Source organism: Bos indicus x Bos taurus, chromosome 3 (assembly GCF_003369695.1).
Source record: "Bos indicus x Bos taurus breed Angus x Brahman F1 hybrid chromosome 3, Bos_hybrid_MaternalHap_v2.0, whole genome shotgun sequence".
NCBI lineage: Eukaryota > Metazoa > Chordata > Mammalia > Artiodactyla > Bovidae > Bos > Bos indicus x Bos taurus.
This window is the reverse complement of record NC_040078.1, coordinates 45,816,281-45,842,777: the sequence shown is the minus strand read 5'-3', so window position 1 is coordinate 45,842,777 and position 26,497 is coordinate 45,816,281. Positions and strand designations below refer to the sequence as shown.

Sequence of the window (26,497 nt, the reverse complement as noted above, 5' to 3'; positions counted from 1 at the left end):
TTTTAGTTAATTATTAATGCACTTAGTGATTTTTTAAAAATGTTGCTGCATTATTTTTCTTATTATTAAAAGTCATTGTTGTAATATATAACTGGCATGGTAAAAATATTATATGATGCAAAATCAGAATGTTCTGTTCTATTCAATTTTCACCTTAATTTAGTAAATATCTTCATGTGCCCCCTATGCACTAGACACAAGTATGAGTAAGACAAACATAGACCTTCCAGTAAGTAGTTCCCTGGGTAACAGAACAATCATACGTCTTAAACACAGAAAAATTATTACAATGCAATCTGCCAATGTGTAGGATTCATTTTTATATACGGTGCTCTTGGAACCAGTGAGAAAGAAAACTTATCCCAGAAGGGAGGAAAAATAACACCTTAACTAAATCTTAAAAAAAAAAAAAAATGACATATGTTATTGTGGAGAAGACTTTACCTCTCTAAATGTCAGCTCTAAAATTCAGAGAGTAATAATTATTTCAACAATTTATTGTGAAGATTGAGTAAATCAATGATGATAACCTCCAGGGGTTAACACTTTCTCTTTATAAGGCACTCTCTTGAGTGCTTAACCCTTTATATCTTCAGCTTCCCAAACTCTTCGAAGTTAGCTACAATTGTTCATTTTATACACAGCAGAACTGATTCCTAAATTATTGTTATTACATTATGGTTCATATTTTTATTATGATTAGGCTATGTGTTCTACTCATGCTTTAAGGCTACAATTGAAATAAATGGTTGACAAAACAATTTGAAAGCATAGGTGTGTATACTTTGGTCGTGAGCAACTTTACTGATCCAAAATCATATGCAGGTTCAAACTAATCAGTACAAACACTTATGTGCCTTCAGGGATTTGCTCATGCTGTTCTCTGTGCCTTGAATTCTCACCTATTCCTCACTCTACTGGACATGATGTATACCTTTCAGGACTCAGTTTAAATTTCACTTTCTCAATTCAGCTTACCCTCCCTGATAGGTTAGGAAATCTGTTAGGTTTCCTAGCTACTGGCTCCCACAGTACTGTCTGACTGCTCCCCTCAGCACTTCATTATAATTTGCTTAATAGTCTGTCTTTCTCAGTAAGCAATAAGCTACCTGAGGGTTAGTATCATTCCTATCTTGTTCATCACTGTGTCCTTAGCACCCAGACACTGCAAGCATCTAGTCAGTCACTCAAATATATTTTCATTGCTGGGGTTGGAAAATAACGCTGTCAGGGGCCAGGCAATCCATCTTACAGCTTGCTGGGGATGAAAGGAGAGCAGGCAGGCAACAGAGAGTGACGGAGATATGGTAGACTAGAGAGATCTTCCCCTATTCTATCAGCTCCAATCGCTTGCTACCATGATTTTTCTAGAAAATGATTAACTACTTAAGTATGATTAACTACTCATAAGCAATTCAATAAAATAATAAAAGAACAGTAATTAGAAGGCAGCTGTAACTGAAATATACAGGTTACTATATGATATGGCCAGATAATCATTTACTAATCTATTTTCAAAGAGTCAGGTTTTCTTTGTAGGCCATCATCATTTTTGCTTTCATTTGTATTATTTGCATTATCTGTCTTCATTTTTTTCATAATTTACCACCCCACCACCACTAAAACATCCCTCCCCAACCTGTTTCCTCTCTCTGTAGCACCTTGAAATGAAACCTGCTTATCTTTATCTTTTTTGTTATAAACATGTAAAATCACAAATTTTCAGTGGCTCAGAGGGTAAAAAGCATCTGCCTGCAATGCGGGAGACCCTTGTTTGATCCCTGGATGGAGAAGATCCCCTTGGAGAAGGAAATGACAACCCACTTCAGTATTCTTGCCTGGAAAATCCCATGGACGGATCAGCCTGGTAGGCCACAGTCCATAGGGTCACAAAGAGTCAGACACGACTGAATGACTTAACTCACTTGGCTACATTTTACAGGTTGTCAACGGAAATTGTGTTATTCAGTCTAAGTATTTTATAATTTCTATTGTGACAACCTCTTCAACCCATGCATTATTTATAAATGTGGTTTAAATCTGTTGTTATTGCCTTCATTTTGATAATATTTTGATATTTTCAGTTCAGTTCATGAAAATATCAGTTCAGTCATGTCCGACTCTTTGTGACCTATGGACTGCAGCATGCCAGGCTCCCCTGTCCATCACCAATTCCCGGAGCTTGTTCAAATTCATGTCCATAGAGTTGGTGATGCCATCCAGCCATCTCATCCTCTGTCGTCCCCTTCTCCTCCTGTCTTTGATATTTTATATCTAATTTAGTTGTGTTGTAGAAAAAAAATGTAGTCTGTGTGATTTAACTGAAAACTATATACACACATACACACATATATATATATTTCTGAAAGTACATGGTCAATTTGGATAAATGTTCTTTCCACAGGTGCCTGAAAAGGTCACACTCACTCTACTAGTTGGATACAGAAACTTTTATACATTCATTAAATCATTCTAATAAATTTAATTCAAATAATTCTTAAAAATTTTAAGTCAGGCCATGTTGTAATGTATATGTAATTTTAAGAATGTTTATTCTTCTTTTCATTACTTATTTTTCTCTTTATTTTTATTAATATATTTTCTTTTTATTTTTTTTAATTTTATTTTATTTTTTAACTTTACAATATTGTATTGGTTTTGCCATATATCGAAATGAATCCGCCACAGGTATACATGTGTTCCCCATCCTGAACCCTCCTCCCTCCTCCCTCCCCATACCATAACATATTTTCTCTGAAAGTCCACTTTTGTTACATATAAATACCACTACATTAACTTATTATGGTTAGTATTTACATAGAATTTCTTGCTTCAACCAGATTATTTTCAAGTTTGCTAAAATAATGTATTTCTCTTCTAAACATCTTATAGTTGTTTTAAGTATTTATTTTTAATCCATAATAGAGCCTCTTATGTTTTAATAGGTAAACTTGATAAAAGTTAGTTTTGTGGTTAATAATGTATTTGCATTTATTTCTTCTATCTGCCTTGTTTTTCCTGTTTCCTATGCTTTGTATTTGCTCCTCATGCTCTTGATTTTTATTTTCCCTTTTCTGTCTCTCACTGGATTAAGTTTTCTACCATCTCAGCCATCTTCGTTTCTATGACTGCTTACAAATTACATTTCTAGATTTTATGTGATTACCTTTTAATTTTTAACACAGATATTTCAATGTTTTAAAAAATATATTCCCAAGTTATCAAGTATTTCTCTTCTCTCAATACAAAAAGCCCTTAGCACCCCTGACTACCTGACCCCTGACTCCCACCTCAACCCACCTTCCTTGTCAATTTTATGTAACATTTTTATCTCTATCTTTATTTTTCACACCCCAAAATGAGCTGTCTTTCTTATCTATGGTCAATAGTTAATTTTATTTATGACTGTATTTTTCTGGTTTCCTTGCATCATCATTTCTTACATCCCTCTTTCATTCCAAGTTTGTATCAATCATACTGAAGAATAACTTTTTTAAGTATTCTTATAACAAGGTGAATGACAAACCACTTTAGATTTTAAATGCTTACAATATCTTTATTCATGTTTGTATTGTTAAGGGAGAAATACAGTTCTTTATCCTACTCCTTTAAAACACTGTGTTCTTGGCTTCTAACATCTATGGATACTAATGAGATTGTTGATTTTAGAATAATCTTTTTTTTTCCCCTAGAAGCTGATTCTTTCAAGAACCTTGGCATTTCAGAATATTACAATTGTGTTCTAAATGAGGAACTTATATCTTTCCTTTCTTTTGGAAAACCCTCTACTACAACTGCCTTAAGACTGCTTTAAGACTGCTCTACACCAATTTCTAATCCAGTTCTAAATTTAAAGTTTTACTAGTATTTCTATTTCAGTCAATATTTCTAATCAAGTATTTCATATCAAATTCAGTTTTATTAATAATTTTACCTTATTTATGTGGATATTATTTTCTATTTATTTTAAAAGGCCTGAATATGATATTATTTGGTTTCATTAGGATAAAATCATCTGTAGTTTGAGTCTTTTGATTATCACTGGTTAACTAGTTTTTTAAACTGGTTGAACTAGTTTTTCTAATGTTGTTTTGAACTTTAGGTTTTAGACTTACAGTGAGAAAAAATTTTCTGTTTTTGCACTTACCCTCCTGCTTCTTACATGAAGTACACAATACTTTCCACCCCGTATCACTCCTCTCCCTCTCCACCACTGCAGAACCAAGTCTCTTATTGGAGGCCCAGAGCTCCAGTCTCCAGGTAATACTTACAGACAATACAGAAGCAAGTTACTGGGCCACTAGGCACATGCCTAAAACACTGAGACATAGCTCTCTGCAGCTTCATACCAGCCCAAGCCCTGTTCTTTTTTTTTTTTTCAAACTTTCTACCAGGGGTAGTTGAATCCAGTTCTCTACCATGCATAAAGCTTTTGGTACCTACTACCCCACAGCAGTCAAACTCCCCAGCAGCCCCTGATGGTTTGCTTATGTAGAGACTAGCAGACAGTGGTCCAAGTCCCCTATCTACTATTGAATGTTTCTATGCCGGGGCTTTCCTAGTGGCTAAGTGGTAAGAATGGATGCTTTTGAACTGTGGTGTTGAAGACTCTTGAAAGTCCCTTGGACTGCTTCCCTGGTGGCTCAGCAGTAAAGAATCCTCTGCAACATAGAAGAGCCTGGGTTCAACTGGGTGGGTTGGGAAGATCCCTTGGAGAAGAAATGTCAAGCCACTCTAGTATTCTTGCCTGGGAAATCCCATGGGCCAAGGAGCCTGGAGGGCTACAGTCAGTGGTGTCACAAAAGAGGCAGACATGACTACACGACTAACAACAGCAACAAGGTACAGTAACTGAGGTATCTGTGGTTCAGACACCAAGGTGTAACACTGGGAGGTTGCAGCCAGAAAATTCAAGTTTACTTTGACTTTGTAATAATGACCTAATATTAGGTTGGGCAAGTGAGGGTTTGTGAAATAAAGGAATCTGAGGCTTTTTACTCTATATCTGCCCTTTATTATATTTGAACTTGTATGAGCCTCTTGTTACTCATACATACAATGAAGATGATAACATTTATCTAGAGGGTTATTTTGAGTATGATCAATTTCTAAGTACAGTACCTAACATTGTCCAGGGCTAAAGGAGTTTGTCTAATTAACCATCAGTTTAGAAGCATTTTGATCCTTCATTTCCTTAAGCCCAAAATGGGGAAAATATTAGAACTTTACACGTCTTAATGGTTATCAATATTTTTAAATGAGATATTACAAAAAAGCATTGAGGCGCTATGCAAGTATAGGTATTATGACTCTACATTGCCACCCCATCTGATCCTGTTTTTCGTACTAAGGTCTACTCACCTCCGGAACCAAACAAGGAATATTAATGGAGATGGATTATTAGTCTAAAGATGCTAATGTAAATGCATACGCCTTATCAAGTCACTAAGGAATTTCAGGACATGTAGTATGTGTAAGCAGCCTACAACAATGCTTAATTCTAATCAATGCTCAATCAGTGTTTGTTTGATTAATTAAATCCTTACCTACTGGGAGTGTAATAATACACTTGGTGTTCATATAAGCCACTTTTCTTGGGATAGTGCAGGTTTGCTCTGCTGAACTGCACTAATTGTTAACAGTATTCTCATTCATTCCTCCAGTCTTTTGCATGATTAACTTATAAAGCAACTGACATAAGACATCAGTTCAGTTCAGTTCAGTCACTCAGTCATGTCCGACTCCTTGCGACACCATGAATTGCAGCACTCCAGGCCTCCCTGTTCATCACCAACTCCCGGAATTCACTCAAACTCACGTCCATTGAGTCGGTGATGCCATCCAGCCATCTCATCCTCTGCCGTCCCCTTCTCCTCCTGCCCACAATCCCTCACAGCATCAGAAGTTTTTTCCGATGAGTCAACTCTTTGCATGAGGTGGCCAAAGTACTAGAGTTTCAGCTTTAGCATCATTCCCTCCAAAGAACACCCAGGGCTGATCTCCTTCAGAATGGACTGGTCGGATCTCCTTGCAGTCCAAGGGACTCTCAGGAGTCTTCTCCAACACCACAGTTCAAAGGCATCAATTCTTTGTCGCTCAGCTTTCTTCACAGTCCAACTCTCACATCCATACATGACCACTGGAAAAACCATAGCCTTGACTAGACGAACCTTTTTTGGCAAAGTAATGTCTCTGCTTTTCAATATGCTATCTAGGTTGGTCATAACTTTCCTTCCAAGGAGTGTGTCTTTTAATTTCATGGCTGCAATCACCATATGCAGTGATTTTGGAGCCAAAAAAAATAAAGTCTGACACTGTTTCCACTGTTTCCCCATATATTTGCCATGAAGTGATGGGACCAGATGCCATGATCTTAGTTTTCTGAATGTTGAGCTTTAAGGCAACTTTTCACTCTCCACTTTCACTTTCATCAAGAGGCTCTTTAGTTCTTCTTCACTTTCTGTCAAAAGGGTGGTGTCATTTGCATATCTGAGGTTACTGATATTTCTCCAGGCAATCTTGATTACAGCTTGTGCTTCTTCCAGCCCAGCGTTTCTCATGATGTACTCTGCATAGAAGTTAAATAAGCAGGGTGATAAAATACAGCCTTGACATACTCCTTTTCCTATTTGGAACCAGTCTGTTGTTCCATGTCCAGTTCTAACTGTTGCTTCCTGACCTGCATACAGGTTTCTCAAGAGGCAGATCAGGTGGTCTGATATTCCCATCTCTTTCAGACTTTTCCACAGTCTATTGTGATCCACAGAGTCAAAGGCTTTGGCACAGTCAATAAAGCAGAAATAGATGCTTTTCTGGAACTCTCTTGCTTTTTCCATGATCCAGCGGATGTTGGCAATTTGATCTCTGGTTCCTCTGCCTTTTCGAAAACCAGCTTGAACATGTGGAAGTCCACAGTTCACGTATTGCTGAAGCCTGGCTTGGAGAATTTTGAGCATTCCTTTACTAGCGTGTGAGATGAGTGCAGTTATGTGGTAGTTTCAGCATTCTTTGGCATTGCCTTTCTTTGGGATTGAAATGAAAACTGACCTTTTCCAGTCCTGTGGCCACTGCTGAGTTTTCCAAATTTGCTGGCATATTGAGTGCAGCACTTTCATAGCATCATCTTTCAGGATTTGAAATAGCTCAACTGGAATTCCATCACCTCCACTAGCTTTGTTCGTAGTGATGCTTTCCAAGGCCCACTTGACTTCACATTCCAGGATATCTGGCCCTTTGGTTTAATGATTATACCATCGTGATTATCTTGGTCATGAAGATCTTTTTTGTACAGTTTTTCTGTGTATTCTTACCACCTCTTCTTAATATCTTCTGCTTCTGTTGGGTCCATACCATTTCTGTCCTTTATTGAGCCCATCTTTGCATGAAATGTTCCCTTGGTATCTCTAATTCTTGAAGAGATCTCTAGTCTTTCCCATTCTGTGGTATTCCTCTATTTCTTTGCATTGATCACTAAGGAAGGCTTTCTTATCTCTTCTTGCTATTCTTTGGATCTCTGCATTCAGATGCTTATATCTTTCCTTTTCTACTACGCTTTTTGCTTCTCTTCTTTTCAAAGCTATTGTAAGGCCTACTCAGACAGCCATTTTTCTTTTTTGCATTTCTTTTCCATGGGGATGGTCTTGATCCCTGTCTCCTGTATAATGTCATGAACCTCCATCCATAATTCATCAGGCACTCTATCTATCAGAACTAGTCCCTTAAATCTATTTCTCACTTCCAGTGTATAATCATAAGGGGTTTGATTTAGGTCATACCTGAATGGTCTAGTAGTTTTCCTTACTTTTTTCAATTTAAATCTGAATTTGGCAATAAGGAACTCATGATCTGAGCCACAGTCAGCTACCGGTCTTGTTTTTGCTGACTGCATAGAGCTTCTCCATCTTCGGCTGCAAAGAATATAATCAATCTGATTTCGGTGTTGACCATCTGGTGATGTCCATGTGTAGAGTCTTCTCTTGTGTTGTTGGAAGAGGGTTTTTGCTATGACCAGTGTGTTCTCTTGGCAAAACTCTATTAGTCTTTGCCCTGCTTCAGTCGGTATTCCAAGGCCAAATTTGCCTTTTACTCCAGGTGTTTCTTGACTTCCTACTTTTGCATTCCAGTCCCCTATAATGAAAAGGACATCTTTTTTGGGTGTTAATTCTAAAAGGTCTTGTAGGTCTTCATAGAACCATTCAGCTTCCGCTTCTTCAGTGTTACTGTTTGGGGCACAGACTTGGATTACTGTGATAGTGAATGGTTTGCCTTGGAAACGAACAGAGATCATTCTGTCATTTTTTGAGACTGCATCCAAGTACTGCATTTCAGACTCTTTTGTTGACCATGATGGCTACTCCATTTCTTCTAAGGGATTCCTGCCCACAGTAGTAGATATAATGGTTATCTGAGTTAAATTTACCCATTCCAGTCCATTTTAGTTCACTGATTCCTAGAATATCAACGTTCACTCTTGCCTCCTGTTTGACCACTTCCAATTTGCCTTGACTCATGGACCTGACATTCCAGGTTCCTATGCAATATTGCTCTTTGCAGCATAGAGTATACCTAATCTCACATTTCAGTTTATGCACTTTTTTGCAGTAATTGATTTTAATATGAGGACTACACCTAATTTTTTCTTCTTCTATACTTATCTATTTGATAGATGGGAAGATGCATCACAAAAATATATTACTTGAAAAAAGACATAACATTCTATTATTTTTTAGTGTACATGTGTCTCTATATCCTCCGCCAATATAACTGTGGACATCAAAAGTTTAAAGCTTCTAGCAACTCCATGTTCAAGTTGAAGATACCATAGGATTATTTGTCTTATTAAAATAATCACTAACTCAAGTAATCATGTTCCTTCTTCACTCACAATTCTTTAAATTATTGACTGCAGCATTTAACAAAACATGTTGATGTCATTCAAATAATTTTACTAGTTTACTTAATGCAGCCTCATAATACCTGATTGTTTGAACTATATCAGTGTATTTTTTATTATGTTATAAGCACTGGTCAATTTGATTTGAAGTATGTCTATTCAATAAATTATGGAAATAAGTAAAAATAGCAAATGATAGTATATAAATAGCATATGATGATGGGACAAAAATAGGCTATTTCAAATGAGAGCTGATATAAAAGACCTGAAAAATACAGTTAAAGAAAAATCTAAAGAATAATTCAGTTCTGTTCTTAACTAAAAGTATAAAAAGGAAATTCAAAGTACAGTGCAAGGAGTATATGCCATGCAAAACAGTATGTTTAATGGGTATTAATATAATCCCATAGAACATTTACTGTGAAAAACAAGTACTGTTTTCTGATACCAGTTTCATAATCTAATGTATTCCTAAAAATTCATAATTGAGGCAGCAACCTTAAGTACTAATCCTCTGAGCCTCATTCATTTTAAGATTTAGAGTCAAACTTTCAGTTCAGTTCAGTTCAGTCACTCAGTCGTGTCCGTCTCTTTGCAACCCCATGAATCGCAGCGCACCAGGCCTCCCTGTCCATCACCAACTCCCGGAGTTCACTCAGACTCATGTCCATCGAGTCAGTGATGCCATCCAGCCTTTAGAACCTTGGAATTTTAATTTTTCTAAATTGTTCCTAAAACTCTTTAATATCAGTGGAAAGGAAGTGATTTGACATGCAGTTAATTCTCTATTTATAGTTATTTTTCAAACTTTGGGAAATTAGTAGAAAGATGCATTCTTCATTATCCTTTTGCAGCAATTCATTAGTTAAATTTGAGAGGCAATGAGAGTGTAGTTGGTTATTTAAATGTGATAAATATATGATTTCTTAATAAGTCAACTAAATGATCAAAGACATGTCAACATAAAAATTTCAAGTATTAAATCTATATAGAGAAATTTTAAGACACTGATGAAATTGATAAGAAAATCCACAGCAAGCTATTATTTCCAAATTATTTATTTGAAGCACTATTGTTATACTTAACTGAACTAAGAAAAAACTGCCCCCTAGAGAGATCCAGAATCAGTCTGTAGTCTGTCTGTCTCACATGTGCAAAAGTGTATGAAGCAAAGTCACTGCAGATGTGGGGACAGCACAGGATTGACAATACAGGACAAAACAAAAGTAGTTAAAGTAGCTGGTCTCCTGATCCTCCTCATGCTATCCTCTATGTGATTTATTCCTTTTCTACTACATACTACATACATTTCTATTACATGTTCTAAATCATATGCCCATGTTTAAATGGAAAGGTATAATCTAAGTATGGATTTAAATAATAAAGGTAGACTATGGAGTTGATATTTCAAAAATCACATATATATTACAGAAATATATACACATATAAATTATAGGAAAAACATTTTTGAAAAATACCATACTATTTTACTCTGCTCTCCTAACCTTTGCTTAATTTGGTTGAAAAATAGATTTATAATTCTTTAAAAGTCAAACATCAATCATTATTTTATCAAACAAACATCAGATTATTTATATATCATGTTCAGCTTTTACTTAAGTACTCCTATCAATAGTTTAGTAGTTTGGAAGAGTAATGGTATTTGCATATATTATTTATAACATTATTTAATATTTTTATTTTAGAATTATTTTAAAAGTTGTACTCTTTCTTTACAGCGGCAGTCAATTAATTCATTGCATTATGCTTATTATTTTCATTGAGTTGATTTAGTGTTAGTTTCAGGTTATGTGTGTGTGTACCCGCTCAGTCATGTCCAGCTCTTTTGGAACCCACTGACTGTAGCCCTCCAGGCTCCTCTGTCCATGGGATTTCCCAGACAAGAATTCTGGATGGGGTTGCCATTTCCTACTCCAGGGGATCTTCCTGACCCAGGGATCAAACGAGCATCTCTTCCGTCTCCTGCACTGGCAGGCAGATTCTTTACCACTGCGTCATCTAGGAAGCCCTAGTTTCAGGATACACCATAGTGATTCAGTATTTTTGCAGATTATACTCCCTTTAGGTTATTATAAGATAATAATTCCCTGTGCTATCTAGTATATCCTGGTTGCTTCTCTATTTTATACACAGCAGTTTGTATCTGCTAATCCCATATCCCCAGTGTGTTACTCCCATTCCCTCTCCCTTTTGGTAAGCACAAGTCTGTTTCCTATATCTGTGAATCCAGTACTGCTTACCTTCACAACAACTTTGACTGTTGGGTAAATTTAAGTAAACAACCCTTTGACAGAACTCTCTAAAATAAATTGCCTTAAGTAGTCAACTTAAAAAAAAATGAAAGCCTTCCTATGTAGTTCCACTGGGATATTTTTATTTATAATTTGATAGATATATTTGAAGCCACAGTAATAAGAAGCATAAATGGAATGTAATAAGGAGATACATTGCTATCTAAATTCCATGAGTCTCTTAAAATGCATCTAATGCCATCCTAATCTATGCTATGTCTGAAATAAATAGACGTTGCTTTGGAAAGCAGTGGTACAACCTCATTAAAACAGAGTTCTCAGAGGAATGATGTTTCCCTTTCTCCCCACTGTCCCCACCCCCTTCACTGTTTCCTTTCTCTCTTTTCCCCTTCTCCCCTCTCCTTCCTCCCTCCCTCCCTCTCTAGTCCAAACCACAGACAAATAACATTATTTTAACTGATTTTGCTTTGAAATGCAGTGTTAGTTTATATAGATACTGTGTGACCTTTTACTTACTACATCCTTGCAAGCCTGCCCCGTTTTAATGAAGAGACAATGAGTCCCCAAAGAAAAATGTGGAAGAATTCAAGTGAATCTTCTCCATCAACTAGGGATTGTCTCAGGTTGTAAAGATCATACCTTGCACTGGTCAGGTAAACCAATGCAATTTTGAATTTGGTAGGAGAAGAAATTAAATACAAGAATTTATTGCAACAACTCACAACCTCAAATTGTTTCTATTTTCTCACTCCCAGGAGCCCTTCCTTAGAATTAACCTGTCAGAAAGCAGGAAGGGAATAAAAACCTGATTTATTACTAAAAGCAAAGTAAGATTTAAGCTTGAGGGATATTATGAGAAGGGTCCTAAAAAGAAAGAATACGTTGTGTTTGAGTTGACAACATCAGACAGAGAAGTCATTAATTAAAAATCTAGTGCTGACAGGTTATTTAATTTGGTCTTCTAGCCAAACAGACCCCAAGGATTACAAAATTCTACTGTAACCTCCATATAAGCTGATCATTTAAATGATACACAGGAATGGATCTGGTAGTTGACTCCAAAAAGGAGGCCCCAGAGAGAATAAGATGTCCCAGAGCTTCAAAGTCATTAAAAAGGATTCATTAAAAAAGAAAGACATGGCCCAAACTTATAAGAAAATAGGGACAAAATGTTTTCATATTATTTCATTATAAATTTGCATCCAAAAAACACATCTGCTTTCAATCCACAGGTTCACAAAATCTAATGTGAAAAAATATTATTCAGTTTGAGGGTTTTTGATAATTCTATAACCTCTATTACTCAAAAAATATTATAGAAGAATGCCGATGTATTCTTTCAAGCTGTGAAGATTAAAGATGGTTTCAGGAAAAAGAACTAGTTAAGATAGTTTGTTTTTTATTTTCCCATAATGGGACCCCCTAGCCACACTCTAACGTAAAGTTAATGAATAAATTCTATTTTCAGATACTCCAATTTATATAACTTTCAGTGAAAGTATTTTAATAACCTTCTGGGATTACAATTAATTTGACATATGGTTTTAGAAATTTCATTTTTGAAGCCAAGTCGTTGAATAAAAACATCGTTTATGACACAAAATACTTAAACTGTAGCTGTATATCACACTAAAAATGTTGGATATCAACAAAGCTTCAGGATTAAAGTTATTTTAAGATTTTCGTGCTACAGGGATAGAAAAAACAATTGTACATCTTACATACCTCAGTAGCATATTGCTGCAATCCACCAATATTAATTGGTCCCTCTTCAGTGGCATACAAATTACATCCACCTACACAAAGATCAGAGGTGGGGCATACCATTCCACAGGTCAGACCAAGTGGGTTGTCAGAAAATATCATCTTAGCAGCTCCATAATAGTTCTGCAAAATAAAATGTTCTTATGTAACAATGTACCTCTTAACATTCAAATTATGATGGCTTTTTTCTATTAGATCAGTGTATAAGATGCAGAGGTTATAATAGTCTTTAGCATCAGAATCCATCAAGTTAGCATAGTAAAATATACACGTCCAATACATATATATTAATAATGAATAATGAGATTTGGTAAATTGAAATTTAAAATAAACCATCTAATTCTATCCTGCTACAAATATTTCTTTTCAGTTTTAACAAAAGTTAGTTAAGTAGATTGCTTGAACAGGCTTAAAACCTAAACCTTAAAACTAAAGAAAAAAAAATTATGCTCAGGTAATTCAGGATATACTCCATGATGTAACAATATTAAGGGTGGCCAGGGCTCTCTTCCCATTCAATTCATCTGGTTTGTCCATGGATACTATGTATTTTAACACTCTAGTGTTGAGTATCATCCTTCAGTAACAACCTATTAACCAAATATGCAGATGAAACTCATTATACAAGACTAGACTGTTAAGTTCATTCCTCATCACTCCCTTCCACACATTTGACTATTATAGACTAGTTTAGAATCTTTTGCGTTTCATTAAGAATTTTTGGAATCCTACTTGTTCATAAATTATACAAATACATCATTTTTTACTGAATAATGAAAATACGTTGAACATTTCAGAAATATGTTTTCCTTTCATGAAAATTTAAAATTGAATCTGACTAGTATTCTTCAAAGCTGTTAAGTATTTTGTCAAAAATAAGGATTATTTTGAGAAACTGTAACAGTCAAAAGATCCCCAAGGAGATGTGACATCTAAATGCAATCTGTTATTTTAGAGAGGATCCTGGATCAGAAAAAGGACATGAAGTAAAAACGAAGGAAATCTGAAGAAAATATAAACTTTAGTTAATAATAATAACATACTGGGCTTCCCTCATAGCTCAGTCGGTCAAGAATCTGCCTGCAATGCAGGAGACCTGGGTTCGACTCCTGGGTTGGGAAGATCCCCTAGAGAAGGAAATGTCAACCCACTCCAATATTCTTGCCTGAAAAATGCTATGGACAGCGGAGCTTGGCAGGCTACAGACCATGGGATCACAAGAGTAGGACACGACTTAGCGACTAAACCACCACCAACAACACATTAATAAAGTTTCATTAGTTGTAACAAATATGCTATACAATGTTATATGTTAATAGGTGAAACTGGAATAAAATTCTTTGTCCATTTTCCCATATAAAAATACTCTAAAATACATTTTAAAAGAAGATAAGGAAGAATGTACTTAACAATATGAAACAGATGCATTTATTTTTTTCAGCTTTTACTTAAAGTACATTTGAAAGTCTTTGAAAACATACATTATTTCCACGACTAATTTCAATCATAAATACAAATTCCTAGATAAAATATTGAGGATAATAAAGAACAGCATTAATCTTTACTATTTATTGACTCTGTACTACATTTCTGACACTTTACCAGGTCTTTATCTAAGTTTTTAACATCAATCATCTTATTTAATATATCTAGCACTCAAGAAAAAATTTCTAGGCATGAGAAAAAAATAGAATTAAATCTTTGATAACTAGATAAAAAGTAAATTAATGAAGCAGACCCACAGGTGATACAGAAAATAATGCTAGCAGATAAAACCTTTAATTTTAATAAAAATTCAGGCAAAAAGATACACAAAATACATGAAACAATAAAAATACAATCATAATATTATAATTATTTAAAAAATAATCAAACTTATATTGAATAACTGAATGAAACATTTAAAAATAGATCTAAATGCATGGTTTTAACAGCATCCATGGTGGATTAACAATATTTCTCTTATTCAGTGTCTACTTAGCAACCAACAGTCACATCTAACATATGTAAATGACTCTTCAATACACATTTTCTGAATAGCTAGTAGAAATGTGTTATGAGATTCAAGTTATAAATAAGGAAAGTGAAATATAAAGGGTAAATAATTTGCCAAGGGATCATATAGTATATACGTGGCAGAGTCAGAATCCAAAGCCATATTGTGGCTGTATACTCTTAAGTACTAAGGTATAATTTCATATGAAAGTCTACTGTTCATTACTCAATAGATTATAAAATTTAGTTATGATATTATTATTCAGTTATAGCACATACCACACTGTAAAAGAAACACAAAGCTCTTTTCATTATAATTAGGAAGGTAGACAGAAAGCCCATTAGATTATTCTTTATACTTCATCAGATGATTTTTGTTTATATAGTTTCTTTAGTTTTGATCTTTCATCAGTCCATTTTAAAACTATGAGGCATGTCTTTTACTCTTAATTCAAAAGATTAAGATCGGCTTCTTTCTCTAAATTTGGTCACATTTACCAATATCTTTGTGATGGTATGTTAGTATCACTAATAAGGACCAATAATAAAGCACTTAACTGACAAAGTCTAATTTTCAAAAATTAACATTGGACTCTCTTAAACATATAGAAAGAGCATATACAAAAAATAAGCCAAAGATATTATATCATATATTAATAAATAAAAATTCATTAAATAGCAAAGTTGATTAAAAAAGCATTTGAAGATGATTTGGTTTAAATGATGAATTCTATAAAATATTCAAATATGTACATCAATTCTTAATAAATACCTCCAAAGTACACATATCTAATTTAACCCAGAAATGCAAGATTGGTTTATTATGCCAAATACACTGTATCAATAGAATAAAGAATAGAAATCACACAATCATCTCAAAAGATGCAGCAAAGCATTTGACAAACTCCAACAAAACTTGTGGTAAAAACTTACAACAAACCACAAACACAAATCAACTTATTCTCTGATAAAGGACCTCTATGTAAATCCAACAGCTAACATCTTATTTTATGCTGAAAACTGAATGCTTCCTCCCAAAGATCACGAACAAAGGATGTGTTTCTAATTAGCACAGTACAGAAAATCTACCAGATAATTTGACAAGGAAGAGAAGTAAGTGCTATTCAGATTGCAAAGGAAGAAGTAAAATTATTTCCAATTATGATGAATGCAAAATGCAAAATGCCAGGCTGGATGAAGCATAAGTTGGGATCAAGATTGCTGGAAGAAATATCAATAACCTCAGATATACAGATGACATCACCCTTATGGCCTCTTGATGAAAGTGAAAGAGGACAGTGAAAAAGCTGCCTTAAAACTCAACATTCAAAAAACAAAGATTATGGCACCTAGTCCCATCACTTCATGGCAATTAGATGGGGAAACAATGGAAACAATGACAGACTTTATTTTCTTGGGATCTAAAATCACTGCAGATGGTGACTGCAGCCATGAAATTAAAACACACTTGCTCCTTGGAAGAAAAGCTATGACTGACCTAGACAATGTATTAAGAAGCAGAGCCATTACTTTGCCAACAAAGGTCTGTCTAGCCAAAGCTATGGTTTTCCCAGTAGCCATATATGGATGTGAGGTTGGACCATAAAGAAGGTTGAACACTGAAGAATTGATGATTTTGAACTGTGATGTTGGAGAAGACTCCTGAGAGTCCCTTGGACTGCAAGGAGATCAAACCAGTCAATCCTAACAGAAATCAATCCTAAATATTCATTAGAAGGATTGATGCTGAAGCTGAAGCTTCAATATTTTCACCACCTAATGCAATGCAAAGAACCGACTCACTGGAAAAGACCCTGATGCTGGGAAAGATTGAAGGCAGGAGGACAAGAAGACGACAGAGGATGAGATGGTTGGGTGGCATCACTGACTCAATGGACACGAGTTTGAGCAGGCTCTGGGAGATGGTGAAGGACAGCAAAGCCTGGCATGCCGTAGTCCATACAGTCACAAAGAGTCAGACATGACTGAGCGAATCAACAACAACAAATGATAAAATAATCTTTCACATAGAAAATCATAATAAATTTAATTTAAAATTATTAGCACTGTTATCTTCAATTTTATGAATCAATTGGTGCCTTGGGATGCTTAGATTGAGCATTACTTTGAGGTGTGGATATGAAGGTGTTTCTATATGAAATTAGTTTGAATTGGTGGATTCAGATAAGTAGATTGCTCTCCCCAATGTGGGTAGGTAACATACAATCCATTGAGGACCTAAATAGCATAAAAATGGTGCAGAAAGGATAAACTTGTCTCTTGTGGTTGAGCTGGGACATTAATGATATATACACTGATTTTATATGTATATCTATTTATCTATATGTGATATATTCTGCTTGTCTGGAGAATACTAACAAGCTTCCTTGGTGCCCCAGATGGTAAAAGGCTGCCTAGAGTAGGGAGACCTGGGTTTGATCCCTGGGTCAGGAAGATCCCCTGGAGAAAGGAACAGCAACCCAGTCCAGTATTCTTGCCTGGAGAATTCCATGAACAGAGGAGTTCGGCGGGCTACAGTCCATGGGGTTGCAAAGAGTTGGACACAACTCAGCAACTAACACTTTCAACACACACACAAGAAACACAGCAACCATAAATATATAACACAAATACATAAAAAATAATTGGTATTTCTATATATTAGCAATGAACAAACCAAAAATAAAATCAAGAAAATGTTTATATTTAGAAGAGCATCAAAAATACTTAGAATTATATTAACTAAAAAAGTGTAAAACATATATTCTGTAGACAACAAAACACTGATGAAAAAAAATAAGACTTAAAAATGGAAAATAGATCCATGATAATAATTGGAAAGTTTCTTGTCAGGATAGTAATACACTCAAAGCAATCCCTCTAAACACCCTAGCTGACTTGTACTTTGCTAAAATGGTCATGCTGACCCTAAAATTCATATGAATATCCAAGGGAATCAGAATAGCCAAAAGAACCTTGAAAAATAAGAACAGATTTGGAAGAATCACATTTTTCTGATTTCATAACTTACCACACAGCTATGGTAATCAAGATAAAGTGGTAATGGAAAAATGATAAAAATATACCTCAATGGAATGAATTGAGAATCCAGTAAGACCTTTCTATTTATGTTCAATTGATTTTTAAAAGGATTCCAAGAATTCCAGAGGTAAAGAACATTCTCTTCAACAAGTGATGCAGTAATAGCCAAATTTCACATACAAAGGAATGAAGCTGAATCTCCACCTCATACCATACATAAAAGTTAATTAAAAATAGATCAAACCAGTCAATCCTAAAGGAAATCAGTCCTGAATTCATTGGAAGGACTGATTGTGAAACTAAAACACCAATACTTTGGCCACCTGATGGGAACTGACTCATTGGAAAAGACCCTGATGCTGGGAAAGATTGAGGCAAGAGGAGAAGGGGATGACAGAAGATGAGATGGTTGGATGGCGTCACTGACTCAATGGACATGAGTTTGAGCAGGCTTCAGGAATTGGTGATGGATAGAGAAGCCTGGTGTGCTGCAGTCAATGGGGTCACAAAGAGTCAGACACAACCGAGCAACTGAACTGAACTGAAAAATAGATGATAGATCTAAATTTTCGAGCTAAACCTATAAAACTCTTAGAAGACAACATAGGAGTAAATCTTCATGACTAGGTTATGCAATGGTTTCTATATAAGACAACAAAACACAAGCAACAGCAAAAAAAGATAAACTGGATTTCATCAAAATTAAAAGAATACCATCAGAAAAGTTAAAAGACAACCCAGGAGGAAACCGGTTAAGAAATCTCCAACTTGAATATATAAAGAATATCTACAACTCACTAATAAAAACAAATTTAAAAACTAATAAAAAGTAAATACCCAATTAAAGTGAGCAAAATATTAGTATAAATAGTCTTTCAAAAATATACAAATGATCAACAAACATAAGAAATGATGCTCAATATTATCAGAGAAATGCAAGTCAAAATGACAAAGACATATTTCTCACATACTTGGATGGCTATAATCAAGAAGACATACAGTAAAAGCTGTTGGCAAGGATGTGAAGAAATTGGAACCCTCATCTACTACTGATGGGATTGGAAAATGATATAGCTGCTTTGAAAATTAGTTTGGCAGCTCTTCAGTTTTAAGAGTGAAGTTACCATGAGATTCAGGAATTTCCCTCTTTGGTGTGCACTCAAGAACATTTACAAAATTTATCTATGCAAAACTTTGTACACTAATGCTCATAGCAGTGTTATTTCTAAGGCTAAAACAAACAAACAAAAAAAAAAACAACTCCATTATCCATCAACTGATGTAAGGCTAAAAAACATATATCCATATAATCTATGTTACTATGTTATTTGGCAATAAAAAGTACTGAAGTAATGATAAACCCTACAACATGGCTGAACCTTAAAAATACTATGCTAAGTGAAAGAAGTTACTCACAAAAGACTACATATTCTGTGTTTTTGTTTATAGAAAATATCTAGGATAGGCAAAAATAAAGAGACAGAAGACAGATTGATAATGGTCTATGACTGGGGCTCGGAGAAGAAATGGAAAACAGCTGCTAATAGGTATACGATTTGATTTTGGGATGATAAAAATATGCTCAATTTGATTGCGGTAATGAGTGTAACTGCAAATATATTTGCCATCACTGAACTATGCCCTGTATATTGGCAAATTGTATGGAAAATGAGTTATATCTCAAAAAAGCTGTTATATTTTTAAAAAGTATACATATAGGACTGGAAATTATATAGGCACTGTGGAAGGCAATAAAAATAATTCTTGTAAAAATTAAAAACTTTTAGCAAAGGGTATTTGAATAAGATTGCTAAATTAGATGCAAAACTGGACAATATCCTGTGGTTTAGTCTCTAAGTCATTTCCTACTCTTGCAACTCCATGGACTGTAGCCTGCCAGGCTCCTCTGTCCAAGGAATTTCCAATGCAAGAATACTGGAGGGGGTTGCCTTTTCCTTCTCCAGGGGATTTCCCTGACCCAGGGATCGAACCTGGGTCTCCTATATTGCAGGATGTCTCCTGCATTGCAGGCAGATTCTTTATCAATCGAGCCATCAGTATCCTGGAAGGGAATAAAATTAAATTTTTGGAATTTTTTTTCTACTAAAAAAGGATAAATTGCATCTCTACTGTACACAAATCTAAAAGATGTAAATTTACAGTTTAATATTTTAATTAATATGTTCATATTTATTTTCCTAAAAATTAAATAATACCTAGAGATCATCTTGTATTTACTTACAAAATGCTTTACTATAGCAGCAAACAGATACAGACTTATTTCATTGTCTTAGTTATGGTTTTGGATAATTTTACCTAATAATGGCAAACATAAAACTGTTCATACCAAACAGTTAGTAACTTAAAATTAATCTTCTATTCCTAAGCAAACTTCCTTAGTTCCTACTTAAACCCACTGATCCTCTAACTCAGCACCTACAATTAAACTAGCAGTTAAATCACTGCTAGAGAAAAATCTCAAAGTCATTTTAAGCATTCTTTCCTCATCTTACTTGTCACCTCAGGAACATTTGACATGATTGATTAACAAATATGTATTGACTGACTCAATGAGTAAAATATCCTATTGCATAATTAGAAGTTTTTATAATATAAAAATAGTGTCATGGCAAAAAATGTCAATTGCAGATAACGTGTCAGGATATTTGATGGAAAAAATGGAGAAAGAACATAACCTAATTAAACAATGAAGGATTTTTCCACAAGGATGCTGATTGTTTTAAGAGTCCCAAATTCATTTTAAACACAAAAAATAATGACAGAAGGAAAGAAAAAATATATATATGTCATAACAAATAAAATATAATGAAACAAAACATTTTAAATTACACTTATGGCTCACCATTTGCCACAGCTTTCAAACTAGGACCTGATCTATCACAGCCTATCATTGACAATAAAACTGTCTAGTAACTCATCAACAATCTCACAGCTTCAAGAATAACCCTTATACCAAAATAAAATTATAGGATGCTATAATTAATTTTTATTGGAATATAGTTGCCTTACAATATTGTGTTAGTTTCTGCTGTATAGCAAAGTAAATCGGTTATACATATACACATATCCTCTCTTTTTGGGATTTCCTTCCCATTTAGGTCACCATAGAGTACTGAGTAGGGTTTTTTGTGTTATATAGTATGTTCTCATTAGTTATCTATTTTAAACATTATATATATATATATATATATAGATAGATAGATAGATAGATAGATCAACTCAATCTTCCAATCCCACCCCTCTTTCCTTCCGTGGTATCCATATGTCAGTTCTCTATTTCTATGTTTCTATGTCTGCTTTGCTAATAAGTTAATCTGTATCATTTTTCTAGATTCCATACATGTGATATTATGTGATCTTTGTTTTTTCATTCTGATTTATTTCAATCTGTACCAGTCTCTATGTCCATCCACACCTCTGCAAATTGCACAATTGTGTTCCTCTTTATGGCTCAGTAATATTCCAGTGTATATAGGTACCACATCTTCTTAATCCGTTCATCTATCAATGGACATCTAGGTTGCTTCCATGTCCTGGCTATTGCAAATGGTGCTGTAATGAACATTGGGGTACATGTATCTTTTGTAATTATGGTTTTATCTAGGAGTTACCCAGGAGGGGGACTGCTGGGGCATATGGTAATTGTATTTTTAGTTTTTTTAAGAAACCTCCATACTGTTCTCCATAGTGGCTGTACCAATTTACATTCCCACCAAAAGTGCAAGACAGTTCCCTTTTATCCACATGCTCTCCAGCATTTGTTATTGGTATATTTTTTGATGATGGTCATTCTGACCTGTGTTAGGTGATACATCATTGTAGTTCTGCTTTGCATTTCTCTAATAATTAGCAATGTTGAAGACTTTGTCGTCTGTTGCCCATCTGTCTGTCTTTTTGGAGAATGTCTATTTAGGTATTTCATCCATTTTTTTGATTGGGTTATTTGTTTTTGTTTTTTATATTGAGCTGCATAAGCTGTTTGTATATTTGGGGGATTAATCCCTTGTCAGTTGCTTCATTTGCAAATATATGCTCCCATTCTGAGGGCTGTATTTTCATTTAATTTATGGTTTCCTTTGCTGTGCAAAAGCTTTTAAGTTATATTAGGTCTCATTTGTTTATTTTTGTTTTTATTTTCATTATTCTAGAAGGTAGGTTACAAAAGATCTTGCCTTGATTCATGTCAAAGAGCATTCTGCCTATGGTTTCCTCTAAGAGTTTTATAGTGCCCAGCCTTACATTTAAGTTTTTAGTCAATTTTGAGTTTATTTTTGTGTATGGTATTATAGAGGGTTTTAGTTTCATTCTTTCACATGCAGCTATTCAGTTTGCCCAGCACCACTTATTAAAAAAAAATTCTTTTCTCCATTATATATTCTTGTCTCCTCCTAGGTGACCATAGGCACATGGATTTCTCTTTGGGCTTTCTGTCCTGACCCATCGATCTATATTTCTATTTTTGTGCCAGTACCATACTGTCTTGATTACTGTAGTTTTGTAGTTCAGTCTATGGACTTCCCAGGTGGTGCAGCAGTAAAGAATCTGACTGACAATGCAAGAAACACAGAGGCATAGGTTCGATCCCTGGCTAGACAAGATCCTCTGAGGAAATGGCAACCCATTCCAGTATTCTCGCCTGGAAATCCCAAGCACGGAGGAGCCTGGCAGGCTACAGTCCATGGAGTGCAGAGAGTCAGACACAACTGAGCAACTGACACAGTACTTTATACTCTGAAGTCAGGGAGCTTGATTCTTCCAGCTTTGTTTTTCTTTCTTAAGACTGTTTTGGCTACCTGAGGTCTTTTGTATTTCCACACAAATTGTATTTTTTTTTTTTTTTTTTTTGCTCTAATTCTGTGAGAAATACCCTTTGTAATTTGATAGGGACTGCACTGAATCTATAGATTACTTTGGGTAGTAGAGTCATTTTCACAATATTGATTCTTCCAATCCAAGAACATGGTATATCTCTCCACCTGTTTGTGCAGTCCTTGATTTTTTTGTCAATATCTTACAGTTTCTGAGTTGTCTTTTGACTCTTTAGGTAGGCTTATTACTAGATATTCGTTTTGTTGCAGTGGCAAATTGTATTATTTCCTTAATTTCTTTCTGATCTTTTGTGGTTAGTGTATAGAAAAGCAAGAGATTTCTGTATATTAATTTTGTGTATGGCAACATTACTAAATTCATTGATGAGCTTTAGTAGTTTTCTGGTAGCATCTTTAGGATTTAGAGTTTTCTACATATAGTATCATTCTATTATTTACAAACAGTGACAGTTTTACCTATTTTTTACTTTGCATTCTTTTAATTCTTTTTCTTCTATGACTGTCATGGCTAGGACTTCCAAAACTATGTTGAATAAAAGAGGTGAGAGTGGAAATCCTTCCCTTGTTCCTGATCTTACAGGAAATGCTTTCAGTTTTTCACCATTGAGAATGCTGTTTGCTATGGTGTTATCATAGATGGCTTTTATTTTGTTGAGGTAAGTTCCCTCTATGTGCAATTTCTGGAGAGTTTAAGTTATAATTGGATGTTGACTTTTGTCAAAAGCTTTTTCTGCATTGATTTAGGCAATCATGGTTTTTATTCTTCAGTTTGTTAATACAATGTATCACATTGATTTGTGTAAAATGAAAATTTCTTGCACTTCTGGGATAAATCCTACTTGATTATGGTGTATGATCCTTTAAACATGTTGCTGAATTCTTTTTGTTAGCATTCTGTTGAGGATATTTTGTGTCTATGTTCATCAGTGATATTGGTCTATCTTTTTTTGTGTAATATCTTTGGTTTTGGTATCAGAGTGATAGTAGCCTCACAGAATGAGCTTGGGAGTATTCCTGTAGGAGGCTATAAAATTCTTAAAAAGTAATAAGTATTATTGAACATTTCTTAAATAAAAAATCACCAAGGCAATTTTTTTAAGGCAAATATTCACTCTCTGAAATCAAACTGCTTTGCTATCAGTATAAGAGGTCATTTCAGGCTAAGGTTTAGACTTAGTTTTAAAACTGGTGGCATTCAAATGACTCGAGTTGACAGAACTAAGAGATGAGAGGGAAGGACATACAAGTTGTTGTGGACTGAAATGAGTAAATAATCAAAATTTGGTGTGATGACTTGGCAGTTTGGCTAAGAGTTTATTCACTCAGGAAATGATGATTAGGAGATATATTTGGAAAATATGCTTGAACTATATTATGGAGAACCTTCACTGCCAGCGTAAGAATTTGGTATTTAATTGAAGTTTTTTAATATTCATAGAAGGGTGCCAGTACTAAGGGACTAGCTGGGAAGACTTATGTATAGATTATGTGGAAATTCTCAAAAAGGGAGCGGAAATACTGGGAATGTGAAGAAGACACAGTTAAACCTAAAAAAAGAAAGTATTGGCATATATCACAGAACATAGAAACATGGTTTTGAAAATGGGCTGAAACAACATTAAGCAATAATTGAGAAGTCATCTTTGCAATTCACCTCTTACAAATAACTTTGAAGAAATGGCAGATAACTCTGTGTTTAGAGATCTGCTATTTAGAGTCAAAGACATTCAGGAAGGAACGTATTAGAAAGAGAACACTTCCTCAACTCTTCCCATCAAGAACTTCACGATCAATATCAATTATTTCTCTCATAGTAAGTGGGAAGATTTCTTGAGCCCTCCTTCTAAATAAGAGATCTGACTCCTAGTCTGTGAGCTCTTAAACCTTTCTAATAGCAAAGGCTATAAAATTTAAATTTAGAAGGGTACTTTAAAGACACCCCAGCAGTCTCCTTGAAAATACACAACCACTTCACTAGTTTCTTCATGTTATTCAATCAGTCACACGTATATTAGTCTTCTATTGTGTGAAAGAAAAAAAAAAAAAAAACGTACAAGGAAGGCTATATTAGGGGGGATAAAAAATAAATATCTGATCTTTTGTGCACAGATTTATTTTATACATATTGGATGACAGTTTTTACCCTTCTTTAACAAAAATCTAGAGACAAAATGATGCTTGATATATTTGCTGCTTTTATAGCAACACAAAAGAATAGGCCTTGAATGCTGTCCAGTCCATTAGCTTACCCAGGATCTTGCTGGTGCTGAATTTTCTATTACTCATTGAGATTTTTAAAGCAGAATTTAAGGTACCCCATGTGCCATTTATGTGAGTTAATTTTAAGAAAACTTTAAGTTTTATTCTTTTTTATTTTAAAATTATAGCTTGAAACCTCATTAGTGTCATCCCTCTACAATTTAATGATTTTTAAAGTCAGTATCAAGAAACACAAGAAACCCACAAGCTAGCTATTCTCTCATATGGTATAACTATTTTAACAAATAGTTCTATCATATTCAGGCCTTCATGTCACTACACCATTATCAATACAGCTGGTGGATTTATTTTAAAGTGTTCTTCCTTCTTCCAATGAGTGTTTTCACAGATGGAAGCACCCTTCCAAGATAAACTCCAATCTGTTGCATTTAAAAAATACTTGGGCTAAACTTCAGTAAGTTTGCATGTGTGAGAAGGGTGAATTAACATTGCTTGTATTTCTGGATGGAGCTATATAATGGTGAATGTAATGATGTACATTAGTTGAATAGAAAAATATCTAGTAGTACATACAAAAAGAATAGGGAAAAGGACATCTCTGCCAGTCATCATCCCTCAATAAACAATCGATGGATCTTCAAGTATTTGGTAAAGGAGAGGTGGGAATAACTTATGAACAGAATACACGAAACCTCCTGCCCTCATATTACTCACATTCTTGTGAAGACAAATGAGGATGGAAGAATTGATTTGGCTGCTTTTTTTCTGAAAATCCTTCATTGTAACACATACACTAAATTTTATAAGATTTTTACAAGAGTAGACCAGAACTATGAATTTATTTTGGTCTCACTTAAGGAAAAAATTTTTTTTTAATTCTTGTAGAAAATAAAGTTTTTATCTGACCTTAAGATGGGAAACTAGAAAACACATACTCAAGTACACACACACACACACACACACACACACACAGGCTTCAGAGCCATACGCTCCTGAATTTGAATCATATTTAAACCATATGACTGGAGGAAAATGTATTACCTCTTAGCACAGGTTTTATCACTTAAAAAATACAGATCAAAATTCCTTATTAATTAGTCATATTTATGTTAAATATTTTTAAAATGCTTGATACAGATAAGATGCCTAGTACATTATGAAGCACAGGATAGATTTAATAAATTTAAGTCCCCACCCCATCCCCTAGGCTTTTTCTCCTAAGAAGTTTCTTAAAATGTTAATTCTAACAGTTTAAGATTTTAACATTTATTAACGAAAACTCATGTTAGGAAGTAAATTAAGAAAGACAGCAAATAAGAGTAAAAAGTACAGAAAGAAAAACTACCACAATCTACTAAGTTATGAAGAAGAAATGGCAGAGAAACATGCAAGTAAAGGCATAATAATTTATGTACATTGTAGAAATGCAAAAATCTCATTTCTAGTTCTCCAATTTTCTG

General features: G+C 34.5%; 1 protein-coding gene across 1 annotated transcript in view; it reads right to left on the bottom strand.

Moving 5' to 3' along the window:
* DPYD (dihydropyrimidine dehydrogenase) overlaps positions 1-26,497 on the bottom strand; it is a 923,891-nt gene that overhangs the window by 675,342 nt on the left and 222,052 nt on the right. Inside the window, exon 5 of the mRNA XM_027536430.1 lies at positions 12,892-13,053. Coding sequence (XP_027392231.1) covers positions 12,892-13,053 — 162 coding nt within the window. The remainder of the gene's footprint in view (positions 1-12,891; positions 13,054-26,497) is intronic.